This window comes from Scyliorhinus torazame, chromosome 6 (genome assembly GCF_047496885.1).
Source record: "Scyliorhinus torazame isolate Kashiwa2021f chromosome 6, sScyTor2.1, whole genome shotgun sequence".
Taxonomy (NCBI): Eukaryota; Metazoa; Chordata; class Chondrichthyes; order Carcharhiniformes; family Scyliorhinidae; genus Scyliorhinus; species Scyliorhinus torazame.
The window spans coordinates 110,281,043-110,293,501 of record NC_092712.1 but is presented as its reverse complement, the minus strand read 5'-3'; the positions used below and the strand labels follow the sequence as shown (position 1 = coordinate 110,293,501).

Below are 12,459 nucleotides of genomic sequence, written 5' to 3'. Positions count from 1 at the left end.
ACACTGATAGCATTTAAGAATTATTTAGATGTACACTTGCGATGCAAAGGCATGCAAGGCCATGGGCCAAGTGCAGGAAAATGGGATGTGATGGTTGGGGCAGCATGGTAGCACAAGTGGCTAGCACTGTGGCTTCACAGCGCCAGGGTCCCAGGTTCAATTCCCCACTGTGTCACTGTCTGTGCGGAGTCTGCACGTTCTCCCCGTGTCTGCATGGGTTTCCTCCTGGTGCTCCGGTTTCCTCCCACAGTCGAAAGACGTGCGGGTTAGGTGGATTGGCCATGATAAATTGCCCTTAGTGACCAAAAAGGTTAGGAGGGGTTATTGGGAATGGGGATTGGGTGGAAGCGAGGGCTTAAGTGGGTCGGTGCCGACTCGATGGGCCAAATGGCCTCCTTCTGCACTGTATGTTCTATGTTCTATGGTTGTTTTTGACTGCCACAGATGCGATGGGCTGAAGGGCTTTTTTGTGCTGTAGCTCTCTCTGACTCTATGATTATGACAGGGAAGACTACCAGTCGCTTTAACTTTTGAGCTTTGCATCATTTCCCTCAACTAAGTTACTGCCAATTTTGTGCAAATGTTCCCTCTTGTGGGTGAGCCTGCAATAGAATACTGATCAGCAATTTTATGCATGATGCTTGTGAAGAATAGTAGAGAGAGCAGGATTCTGGTGGTTTATGATTGATGATCAATTTGGAAGTGTTTTGTTTTACTGTTAATGCTAAAAGTTCACAGGAGTGAGGGTGGGGGGAAGGGGGGTGGTAGGGAGAGGGAGGTGCTACTCCAAACATGCATACGACTTTAAAAAAATATAAATTTAGAGTACCCAATTAATTTTTTCCAATTAAGGGGCACTTTAGTGTGCTCAATCCACCTACTTTGCACATTTTTGGGTTGTGGGGGCGAAACCCACACAAACACGGGGCGAATGTGCAAACTCCACACGGACAGTGACCCAGAGCCGGGATCGAACCTGGGACCTCGGCGCCGTGAGACTGCAGTGCTAACACTGCGCCACCATGCTGCCCTCATACAACTTTTTTTTTCAATTGAGAAGTGCTGTCTCACCAATCCATTGCAAATTGCAATAATTATGTGAGTGATTAAAATAGTAAAGCAGCATTGTACATTTTATTTTGACGTATATTTGCATTTTCTGGACAGCTCAGCTATCATACTGGTCAAAATTGCCTCAACAATGTAAAGCAGAAACCCATATCGAGCAACTTAACTGAAGCTTGACCCAAGCAAATTGCCACGGTGTGAATGGGTCTTGCGCAGTCGCATGACATCAATTTTTTTTGGGTAAATTTAGTGTACCCAATTATTATTTTCCAATTAAAGGGCAATTTTAGTGTGGCCAATCCACCTAAGCTGCACAGCTTTTGGGTTGCGGGGATGAAACCTGATGTGTTATGTACTCTGGGATAACACAGGCTGCAACTGGATGCAGCCTTAACCAAAAGAAACTCCAGACCTTGAAGTTAGTTCAATCTGATTTATTGAACCAGTAGCACAGTTAGCACAGTTCTCTATGAGTTCGACTCTCTGCTAACCTAAGTGTGGTTACTCTGTCTGACTGAACCAGACTAGCTCTTAGCCACGTGCTGGAGGTGTGATACTGTACATACACCCTGACTCACTCTGTAGATGTTCATCAGTGGAAAGAGGCGGAGTGTGAGTGCCTCATGCCTTTTATAGAGAGATACCACCCCTGAGTTTCCTGCCTGCTCATTGGTCATGTCCTGTTCTCTATGTTCGTTAACTGCCTGTCTGTATATCATTATCTGCATATCATGACAAAACGCACGCAGACACGGGGAGAATGTGCATACTCCACATGGACAATGACCCAGGGCCGGGATCGAACCCGGGACCACAGCGAAGCAGGCAGCAGTGCTTACCACTGCGCCACCGTGCCGCCGTCACATGACATCAACATAGGGCACTTTGTGAACTGTCGATGTGATAGATAGGAAACTTACCTTTAGCGGCATTGCCTAAGGGTTATAAATGTAAATTTATTGAGATCTGTGTTGTTTCTGTATCTGGAACTTGAAAGTTTTACATAATCAATTGTGGATGGTGTAACCATGCATGTATGTAATAACTTTGATAAGAATTTGAGCCACGTGCAGTGATTTGACAGGATGGAGAATAATTAGCATTATAAGCCTGAAAAGAGTTTGACAGAACAGTGAGCTGCTTCATTCATAGGGTTCCCTGTGTTTACTGTTCTTCAGTGGTGAAGCATTACACATTTCATAATTAACATGACATTTCTGGCGGTGTAAACAACAGCCGCTGGTTTAGCTGATCTCCTTATAATATCCTGCAATTGTGTTGGGTGTTTCATTAACTACATTTCCAAATAAAATAACTGAGATTTCTCTTTCCCCGGCAATGTGGGAGCTGCTTTGGTTCAGCCTGCACCCTAGTGGCATTATTTACAGCAAATGAAACAATTCAGTTAAATGCATGTTACTGAGGAGAATGGCAGTAAGGCGCTAAAGTGATTGTTCGCTGTTTCCTCCTCTTTATACCCTATTTGGAACTGGATTGATCATTCTCACAGTCAGCTGGGGGGGCTGCTGCTGCTGTTGCTGCAGTTTGATATCGAGCCAGATAGGAATAAGAAAGGTATCAAAGGGAAAGTAGGCAGAGAGAATAAGCAAGCAAATTCAGGCAGAGGAAATGAAAGAAAAGAATGGCTGGATGGGAGGAAACTAAAAGACTTGAGGGGAATTTTTTTTTAAATAGCCAGAAGAGTTCTTAATGTGCTCGCAGTCAGTGTAGGTTAAAAGTGCTGCTGATTGAAAGCTGCCATCTGTGGGACTCTGTTTACATTATTTTCCTGTTAGTGCCTTGCGTGACAGTTACTGCCTTTGCAATCCATTTGTTACTGTTATACCTGGGATTTTTTTTTAAGGCAGACTGCAATTTGACTGAAGCTGAGCCATCGCAAACTGGTGCCAGGCAGCGTGGAAAAGGGACTTCGTTATCACGGACTGCTCACAGCAAGCTCTTTTGTCCATTTGACTATGTAAACCAGCGGTGATCTGCTGAATCTGTCAGATAGTGTGGATTTCCATTGCCTTGCCCGAGACGGAGGATTAGCATTTTCACATGGTCTGCCTTTTGGGAAGTGCACAGATTTGCAGTCTCGTCATTTAATCATCGGGACCGGTGGATCGTTTCGTTGGTTGTTATGTCTCTGCCTGCCGATGGTGAAGTAAAACAGTATCTAGGTGTTGCACGATAGGGTTCCTGCTTCCACTTTCCTGTACGGCTGCTGAATTCCCCCTGCTTGTGTCAAACCTCTGTACATATGGGAGACACATTACCGTATGGCGTGCTATTACCTTGTGATCAGCTCAACGCATCTCAGCAATGGGCATTTTAGAAGCATTAAAGGAGTTTTTAGAGGTCCCCTGTGCAAGAATGGGAGTGAATCACTGGTAAATTTAATGTATTTTTTCTTTCAAGTTAATTATATGTGATAAACTTTTAACGCTGTTACAGTTGCATCACTGGACTGTGTAAATTGTGCCTTTAGGAATATATGCAGTCACCGATATCAATTTTTATTTCTTACAAATTGAAACTGATTTTTTATATTGCACTTTGTTTTCCTTCCTGCTTTGATATCTGAAGAGACATGATGGGAAGTGATCGGTAGCAGAGAGTACATGTATATGTATAGCTGAAGCAGGGAAATGGCTTTGGAGTCTGGTGGTCCAGAAACTGATGAAACATTCATTTAGTTAATTAGAACGGCTGGTTCGCTGCATATCTATATATAGAATCAGATTGTGCCTGACTGCTAAACTTACTTTTGCAGATCAATTATTTCAAAGCATTTGCAAGCACTGTCTGCTTTTGCTACTCATTTTACTGTCACAGATATAAATGTGCTTTATCCCCCCACCCCCACCAAGTGTGTTGTCCAAGAAATTTCCGCGGACACTTTTGAGTTCAAGGACCAATTTTATTTATCAAGCTGTCAGGAGAGCTATTTCCCTTTCAGAATGGAAAGGTTACAACGGCCATCACCAGAGCTGGCAGATTTTGTTGCGGTCTCAAACCGTTGAAGATTGCTTGATAACACATTTGAGCTCGTGGTGAAATACCATGTGAAAGTGAGAAGTTGAGAGAGAACACGGGTTAACCCAGTATACATTGCAACAATTTTGCCTTTTAAAAGTCTGGGGATGGGGGCGGGGGGGGGGGGGGGGGGATGTGAACATGTGTGTGGGGGCGGGGGGAGGGGAGGGGGCAGGATGCACTTGTCTGACATTGGGATTTGACAAATCAGATGCTCTAATATCGATTTTACAAAAAAAAAGTAGCGGACCCTTATTTCCCTGACTTTTTAAAAAGAGAATTTCAGTTTATGGTAATTCTGAATGGGGGCAGAAAGTGGAAATTGAAATGAGTGCGTTTGACACCCACGAAAACAAATCCAACTCGATTGAATTCCGAAGGTAGCTTAGTCAAGATTATATGGTACCTGATTCAGTCATGCAAGTGTTTCTCATTGCCAGTGTCAGGTTATGTTATATTGCAACTGTAATGCGATTTATGATGCAGGGGTTGAAATTCCCTCAGACGAGAACTGTTGAAAATTGCCACACATAACTTAGAATTTGGTGCGACCACTGTTGTCCGTTTGAATAGTTGTGCAGAGCCTTATATTTTTTTATCCAGATTATGATATTGGATTATATTGAGAGTTTAAGATGCTTTTTGAAAGTCCTTAAAATTTTATCATCTGGATAAAATAATTTAGAAATGTCATTTTAGCCTTTGTTAACTGAGTTGTGGCATTATTAGAAATATAAACCTGCAGGTGAAGTGGGCTATAAAATCTCCACATTTCTACCTAGCTCTCTTTTAGCTGTCTGGAATTCATTGATCTGAAAGCTTTTGAAATCGCAGTGAATTTGTTTCAGGGCTCTTGAAACGCATTCACTATTTTTCCACTTAATAATTGTAAAAAAAAACCTTCTTGACATTTACCACAGAATTAGAATCTGAGCCGAATGACATTGCATCTTTGCCAACACACCACTCATAATAAATTGAAAAAGGTATACTTGTATTTTGATAAACTATTCTTTTGGCAAAAAAAAATCTCAGCATTTTCTAAAGGGTTAATATGAGCTTGGCATTAACAGTGGTGTATCTCCTCAATTATCTGAATCATTGTTTTCATGATTAACAAACACAAGTTAACTACTAGTGGAATTGCTAATCCACTCATGCAAAAGCTGCGGATACAGGGAATGTGAAATAAAAACAGAAAATGCTGGAAATATAGGTGCTGGACAGACAACACCTCTGGGGAAAGAAGCAGGTTAGTGACCTTTCACCAGAATTGAAAAATAATATAAATTTCACTTGTTGTCTGCCCTGCTGAGTATTTCGACCATTTCCCATTTTTATTTATGGTTAATCCACTTTACTGGCACAGATTTTTATCACTGAAGTAAGCTACAGGTGTCATTTTATTTCTTATTACCAACTGAAATAGTTGTTTCCAGTGATGTTGTGATTGCTGATTAGTTTTGTATTTTAGTCCATCTAAATAAATAATGGATTGTGTTTATTTACTCTCCAATGTGCCTGTACATTGTAATGTCCACAAGCACATTAGCTAAGTGTACAATATGAGATGTTTAGTGCATGTGTTTGTGTGCTGATTGTGGTGCAGAGGGAGAGAAGGGTGTAGGTGGTGGGATGTTGGGGCTTGTGTGCGGGGTTATATGCAGCAAGGATTTCTGTAACCTCAGTCAGGAAATTACCCAGTTGGAAATTATAGGAAAGAAATTCCCTTTGGAAGTTGTTATGAGCCGGAACTCATTGCTATGGTCTATTTATAAGCCTAATGCAAATACACCTATGTACACAGGTATATATAATGAAAATTCCATCTCTCTTAAAAGCACATTATTTTTCAGTAATTGTCTGACTCCCCCATGCTCCTAGTTTTCTAGGTGCTCATCTAATCAGATGAGGAGGGTGAGCTAATAATTTTATGGGTCTCCATTCATGCTTTTATACTGTTGCATTTATTTCTGTCCTGTCCCTATCTGGAATATGAAATGTTCCATCATGACAAGGGGCCACATCGAGTGTGCTGTCAAGAAAGAGGCTGGTTTGATTATTTGTTTGCTAAATGGGTGGCACAGTGGTTAGCACTACTGCCTCAGCACCAGGGGCCTGGGTTCGATTCCGACATTGTGTGACTGTGAAGTTTGCATATTCTCCCTATGTTTGTGTGGTTTCCTCCGGGTGCTCTGATTTCCTCCCCGCAGTCCAAAGGTCCGCAGATTAGGTGGATTGGCTATGCTAAATTGGCCCTTAGTGTCCAAGGGTAGGTGGGGTTGCGGGGAAGTGGGCCTAGGTAGGGTGCTCTTTCAGATGGTCGATGCAGACTTGATGGGCCAAATGGCCTTCTTCAGAACTGAAGGGATTATATGATTCTATGAAATGTATCATGCAACTGACCCATATGAACCATTAATTCCTGAAGTTAAAAACAAGGGAAATACTCAGCAGGGCTGGTAACATTAATGGGGAGAATAGATCTGTGACTTTTCTCGGTCCAGGATGGGTTAGCTGATCTCAACCAGGAAAGCAGTGACAAAGGGACTCAGATATAATGCCCTTCATAGGAAAATAACCTGTTAACACTCATTGTTTGGATTTGCACATGAAAAATATCATTGGGTGCACAATCAGACTGGAATAATGAACCCATACCCAAGTGTAATTCATTTTCCTTAAGGGGAAGAAAATTGGAACAGAGGATCATGAGAGTCTGCAAAATTTGATCATAGCCAAGACTTAGCATCATTTGTTGTTAACGTATCAACACTTTTGTGTTGCAAGTGTTTTCTGTGAGCACCCCATTTTCAGAGTTTGGGACACATCGTGAGATCGATTATGAAGTTGGCAATCAATTTCATTGATGTCTCAGTGCAACATATATTCCATAGCTTTGTTGCGTATGTGTGCCAATTTCAGCTTTTCTCCAAAATTTCAATCTCTTACGCATTCATTTATCTGTGGTCTGAAAGAACTCTTAAGTCAAAACTACAACAGAAATTTAGTTTGCCTTGAAACTGAGCTCTTTGAATATTAGCTAATATTTATTCATACGGAAACCTTTGCTTATATTTTAATGGAGATATAACCATGGTTAATGTAACCATTAAAATAGTGAGCAAAGGAATTTAATATGGACTTGGAAATTCTAATAAATAAGAGGTCAATTTTGAAGGATTCATTCAATTTCTAATTTCATATTAACCCCAGGATTTCCCAAAGTTCTCTTCAGCCAATTCAGTCACAAAAATAAAATGTGTTCGCTGCAGAGTAAGCAAAATTGCAATTTAGCTCCTAATAATATGAAAATATTTGAAGTAAAATCCAAAGCACACATCTTGCAATAGCTGCATCAGCGTAAATCTTATTATCATGTAAATTATTCTGTGAAACCAAGTAGACATATGGACACATATAAAACTGTGTCTTGGATATCAGAGTTATGGTACATTTTTCTTGAATAATTTCCTACTTTTATTAAAAATTGGAATTGTAGAGTATTTTGTTTGGCCTAAATACACTGCAGCTCAGCTTTCACAACAAGCTGTAGCTTTGTCCTATTGAGCAGACTGCATGTCTTTTTAGTGACAGATTTTGCATCAGTCACTATATCTGACATTGAAACAATTGAGTCGACTGAGCAAGTGATAACATTTAGAGCCACCATAGAAATTGAGCAAAATTAATATTACAAAAAATGTCCCTCCAAAGGTGTGAAAGTAACTTTGACTTTAAAAACATTAATGGGGCAATGGACCAAATAAAGAAACTGCAGTAGAAGTGGAAGTGAAACAGAAAACAGTTTAAAAATTCAAGTTACTTTTGGGTAGGTGAGTTTGAGCTAAAGAATAAAAATGAACTTACCCTTATTATGACATAAATCAAGATAATTTCTATAGATAGGAATAGAAAATAGCCTATTAATGATTAAAAAATTCAGTTGCGTTGGCAGTCTAGGATGAGATTGTTTGTCTGCCTCAATCATGAGATTGGAGACTTCTGCAACCAGTTTCTCTACTCAGCAACATTTTAATTTTAGTTTAGGTACTCACTCAGTCGTTCAGTAGAATGGAATATGTAAGATAGTTACACATGTAATGGTAATTATATAGAAATAAAAACATTTAATTGATCTGCCCATCTCCTCCAATTACAATCCCCATTTCTATCTTTTTCCTTTCTAAAGCACCTGATTATGCTATTGGCTCCAAACTTTGTGCCATCTTTTCCAAACTTCCCTGTTCAGAAATTTTCTGCCCGATCTCCACCTTGTTCACAGCTCTGAGTCCTGGTTAAAGTCACTAACGATTTTCTATGACTATGATGATAATACATTATTACTCCTTGACTCTCTGTGACATTTGTATGAGCGGTTTCAAGACCTGTGTATTGAGTCAGCTTCCACATGGGGTTATTCCCTGTGGCTCATCTCAGTACAGAGAGGAAAAGACACATCGACAATCTGGACAAGATGGCTATTTAATCAAGCTTGTTACGTGTACACGGAGAACAGACCCGGATATCTGCCAAGATCTGTTCTGCTGAACAAAGGCCAAAACATAGTACTTTTTCAATTTTCAAAATCAATAGCCCACCCCAGTTGGATGAGATCCAATCCCTGAAGCTGCTACGTTTAAACTTGTCCAATAGAATTGCAAGCAATGTCTAAACTTCACCCAATAGAATTGCAAGCAGCACATGATTGATCCTCACCCTGACAACTGTGCTGACTAGTAATTTGCTGTGCATTCATTGTGAGCAGCAGGACAGCAAAACCCGCATCCTGGATTGTTTCACAAAGACAAGGGCCGGGACTCTCCCCAGACAGGGCGGGGGTCCCGGCGGGATGGAGTGGCGGGAACCACTCCGGCGTCGGGCCGCCCCAAAGGTGCGGAGAAATCCGTACCTTTGGGGGCCAAGCCCTCACCTTGAGGGGCTAGGCCCGCGTCGGAATGGTTGGCGCGCCGCCGGCCGGTGGGAAAGGCCTTTGGCGCCACGCCAGCTGGGGCCGAAGGGACTCCGCCAGCCACCAGAAGTCCAGGCATGCGCATGAGCGTCAAAGGCTGCTGACGTCATCCCCATGCATGTGCAGGGGGGGGGGGGTCACTTCCGCATCGGCCATCACGGAGGCTATGGATGAGGCAGAAGGAAACGAGTGCCCCCATGGTACAGGCCAGCCCGCGGATCAGTGGGCCCCGATCACGGGCCAGGCCACCGTGGAGGCACCCCCCGGGGCCAGATCGCCCCGCGCCCCCCCCCCCCAGGACCCCAGAGCCCGCTCGCGCCGCAAGTCCCACCGGTAAGGTAGGTGGATTGATTCATGCCGGCGGGACTGGCATGACAGCAGCGGGACTTCGGCCCATCGCGGGCCGGAGAATCGCCAGAAGGGGCCCACCGACCGGCGTGGCGCGATTCCCGCCCCTGCTGAATTTTCGGTGCCGGAGAATTTGGCGGCCGGCGGGGGCAGGATTCACGCCGCCCCCTGGCGATTCTCAAACCCGGCGGGGGGGTCGGAGAATCCCACTCCAGATATCAGGGGCGAAATTCTCTGGAAACGGCGCGATGTCTGTCGACTGGCGCCCAAAACGGCGCAAATCAGTCGGGCATCACGCCGCCCCAAAGGTGCGGAATGCTCCGCATCTTTGGGGGCCGAGCCCCAACCTTAAGGGGCTAGGCTCGCGCCGGACTAATTTCCGCCCCACCAGCTGGCGGAACAGGCATTTTAGCGGAGGGACTTCGGCCCATCCGGGCCGGAGAATCGCGGGGGGGTGTCTGTGGTGGGGTGCCAACAGACGCGGCGCGATTCCCGCCCCCGCCGAATATCCGGTCGTGGAGAATTCGGCAACCGGTGGGGGCGGGATTCACGCCCGCCCCCGGCGATTCTCCGACCCGGCGGGGGGGTCGGAGAATCTCACCCTTGAAGTGACGTCCTTTTGGTCAAGTTAGCTATCCTAAATCCCATTTGATTACTTATTACTGCTATGTCCTAAAAATACATGTTTAATGGTTAATAATGATGACTCAGTACACTCCCTATAATCCATCTCAATCCTTAATAAAGTAACTTATGTAAAACTACTCTTGTGGCATGCTAGCTATTCAGTTTTAAGAGGTATCATCGCTGAACCCCCCCTTCAGCGTTGATCATGTTCAACCATATCATTTGACTCCATTAATTTTCATGATATGAAACTGTTCTTGTGTAATTCCACTCTTTTCTGTCCCAATAATGACAGCAATAACATTTATTCCCACAATGCACAGTCATCTCCAAAGATTTTAATTATCCCGCCTTTGGTCGCTGTATGTTCAGTTGCCTGGGTCCTAATTACTTGAATTCCATCCATAATCCATTCTGCCTCTCTACCACTCTCCCTTCTTATTTGAGACGCTTCTTACAACTTCCATCTTTGGCCAATGTGTCAATATCTGTGCTGCTTATGTGCCAATTTTCTTTATGATAATGCTGCTTTGAAGTGCCTTGGGACACATTACGACATGAAAGGCACAATATAAATGTCACTTGTTGTCGAGTTACTCAATATTCTATCCATGCTTCCTTCCTTTTCCCTGGTTACATGCAAACTTTCAAAGACATGGGGCGGGATTCTCCGACCCCCAGCCGGGTCGGAGAATCACCGGGGGGCAGCGTGAATCCCGCCCCTGCCGCCTGCCGAATTCTCCGCGCCGGGGCTTTGGCGAGGGCGGGAATCGCGCCGCGCCAGTCGGCGGCTGCTGGCAGTGCCCCCCCCCCAGCGATTCTCCGGCCCGCGATGGGCCGAGTGGCCGCCCGTTTCCAGCGGGTCCCGCCGGCGTAAATCACAATAGGTCCTTACCGCTGGGACCTGGCTCCACGGGCGGCCTTGAGTCCTCGGAGGGGCGCGGGGGGATTCGGCCCCGGGGGGTGCCCCCACTGTGGGCCCACCGATCCACAGGCGGGCCTGTGAAATGGGGGCACTCTTTCCCTTCGCACCGGCCGGTGTCAACGTCCGCCATGGCCGGTGCGGAGAAGAACCCCCCTGCGCATGCGCTGGGATGACGCCAGCTCATACTGGCGCTCCCACGCATGCGCCAACTCGCGTCGGCCGGCGGAAGCCCTTCGGCGACAGTTGGCGTAGCGCCAAGCCCTTCCGTGCCAGACGGCACGGCGCCAAACACTCCGGCGCCGTCCTAGCCCCTGAAGGTGCGGAGGATTCCTCACCTTTGGTGCGGCCTGACACCGGAATGGTTCACGCCACTCCTCGGCACCGGAGTGGCCCGCCCTGCCGGTTCGCGGAGAATCCCGCCCATGATTCTGAAAGTATTTATAATATTCTCATTGGTAAATAAGGGTTGCCATTTGGTTTCCCATCCACCCTACTCTTGTTTTCTTCCCCAATAATGGGAAACTATTGTTTTTTCTTGGAGAAGGAAATGAAAAAGCAGATAGTCAACAGTAGCCTGTACACCAGAGTTCAGCTTTCTTTGTCACTTGTGACATTAGAGGGAACATAACCATTAAATACTAGGGTTATCTCTGTTACAGCAGACACTTCTCATCTGTCACAGGTCAATGAAGTTATTCTTTAAGCAGTGCAGGATCCCAGCTGTAAACTCCTTTATTGAAAACAATTTATCACTGCCCTAGAGGCACTCTACTCACTGTTCTTTATTATTGACTAGCAATAAAGACAACATAGAACATAGAATTTTACAGCACAGTACAGGTCCTTCGGCCCACGATGTTGTGCCGAACTAGTCTGAAATTAAGATCAAATCAACCGACTCCCAATCATTCTAGTGCACTCCATATGCCTATCCAATAACTGCTTGAAAGTTCCTAAAGTGTCCGACTCCACTACCACAACTGGGAGTGCGTTCCACGCCTCAACCACTATCTGAGTAAAGAACCTACCTCCGACATCCCTCCTATATATTCCACCATGAGCCTTATAGTTATGCCCCCTTGTAACAGCTACATCCACCCGAGGAAAAAGTCGCTGAACGTCCACTCTATCTATCCCCCTCATCATCTTAGACACCTCAATTAAGTCACCTCTCATCCTCCTTCGCTCCAATGAGAAAAGCCCAACCTCAACATGCAAAGCCTGCTGGTTGTATAATTACCTATTGTTGCCTATCGTTTGCAACTGGAAATGAAAAATATTGAAATGGTCTATAGAGCTTTGAAGTTTCCACATTTTGCATTACCTATCCTTATGAATAAGAATGATGAATTGGCAAGGAGGACTATTCAATTTGAAACCTCCTCTGTACAATGGCTTAATGTCACTGCGAATTGGGCTGAGATTATCCAGCCACTTTTGAACATTCAGAAACAACTAGATCTGTCAAAGATAGACTTCC

The 12,459-nt window shown here is 44.6% G+C and overlaps 1 protein-coding gene across 1 annotated transcript in view; it reads left to right on the top strand.

Moving 5' to 3' along the window:
* Positions 1 to 2,606: 2,606 nt before the first annotated feature.
* Positions 2,607 to 12,459, top strand: part of znf804b (zinc finger protein 804B) — a 935,803-nt gene continuing 925,950 nt past the window's right edge. Inside the window, exon 1 of the mRNA XM_072508669.1 lies at positions 2,607 to 3,461. Coding sequence (XP_072364770.1) covers positions 3,351 to 3,461 — 111 coding nt within the window. The 5' untranslated portion in view covers positions 2,607 to 3,350. The remainder of the gene's footprint in view (positions 3,462 to 12,459) is intronic.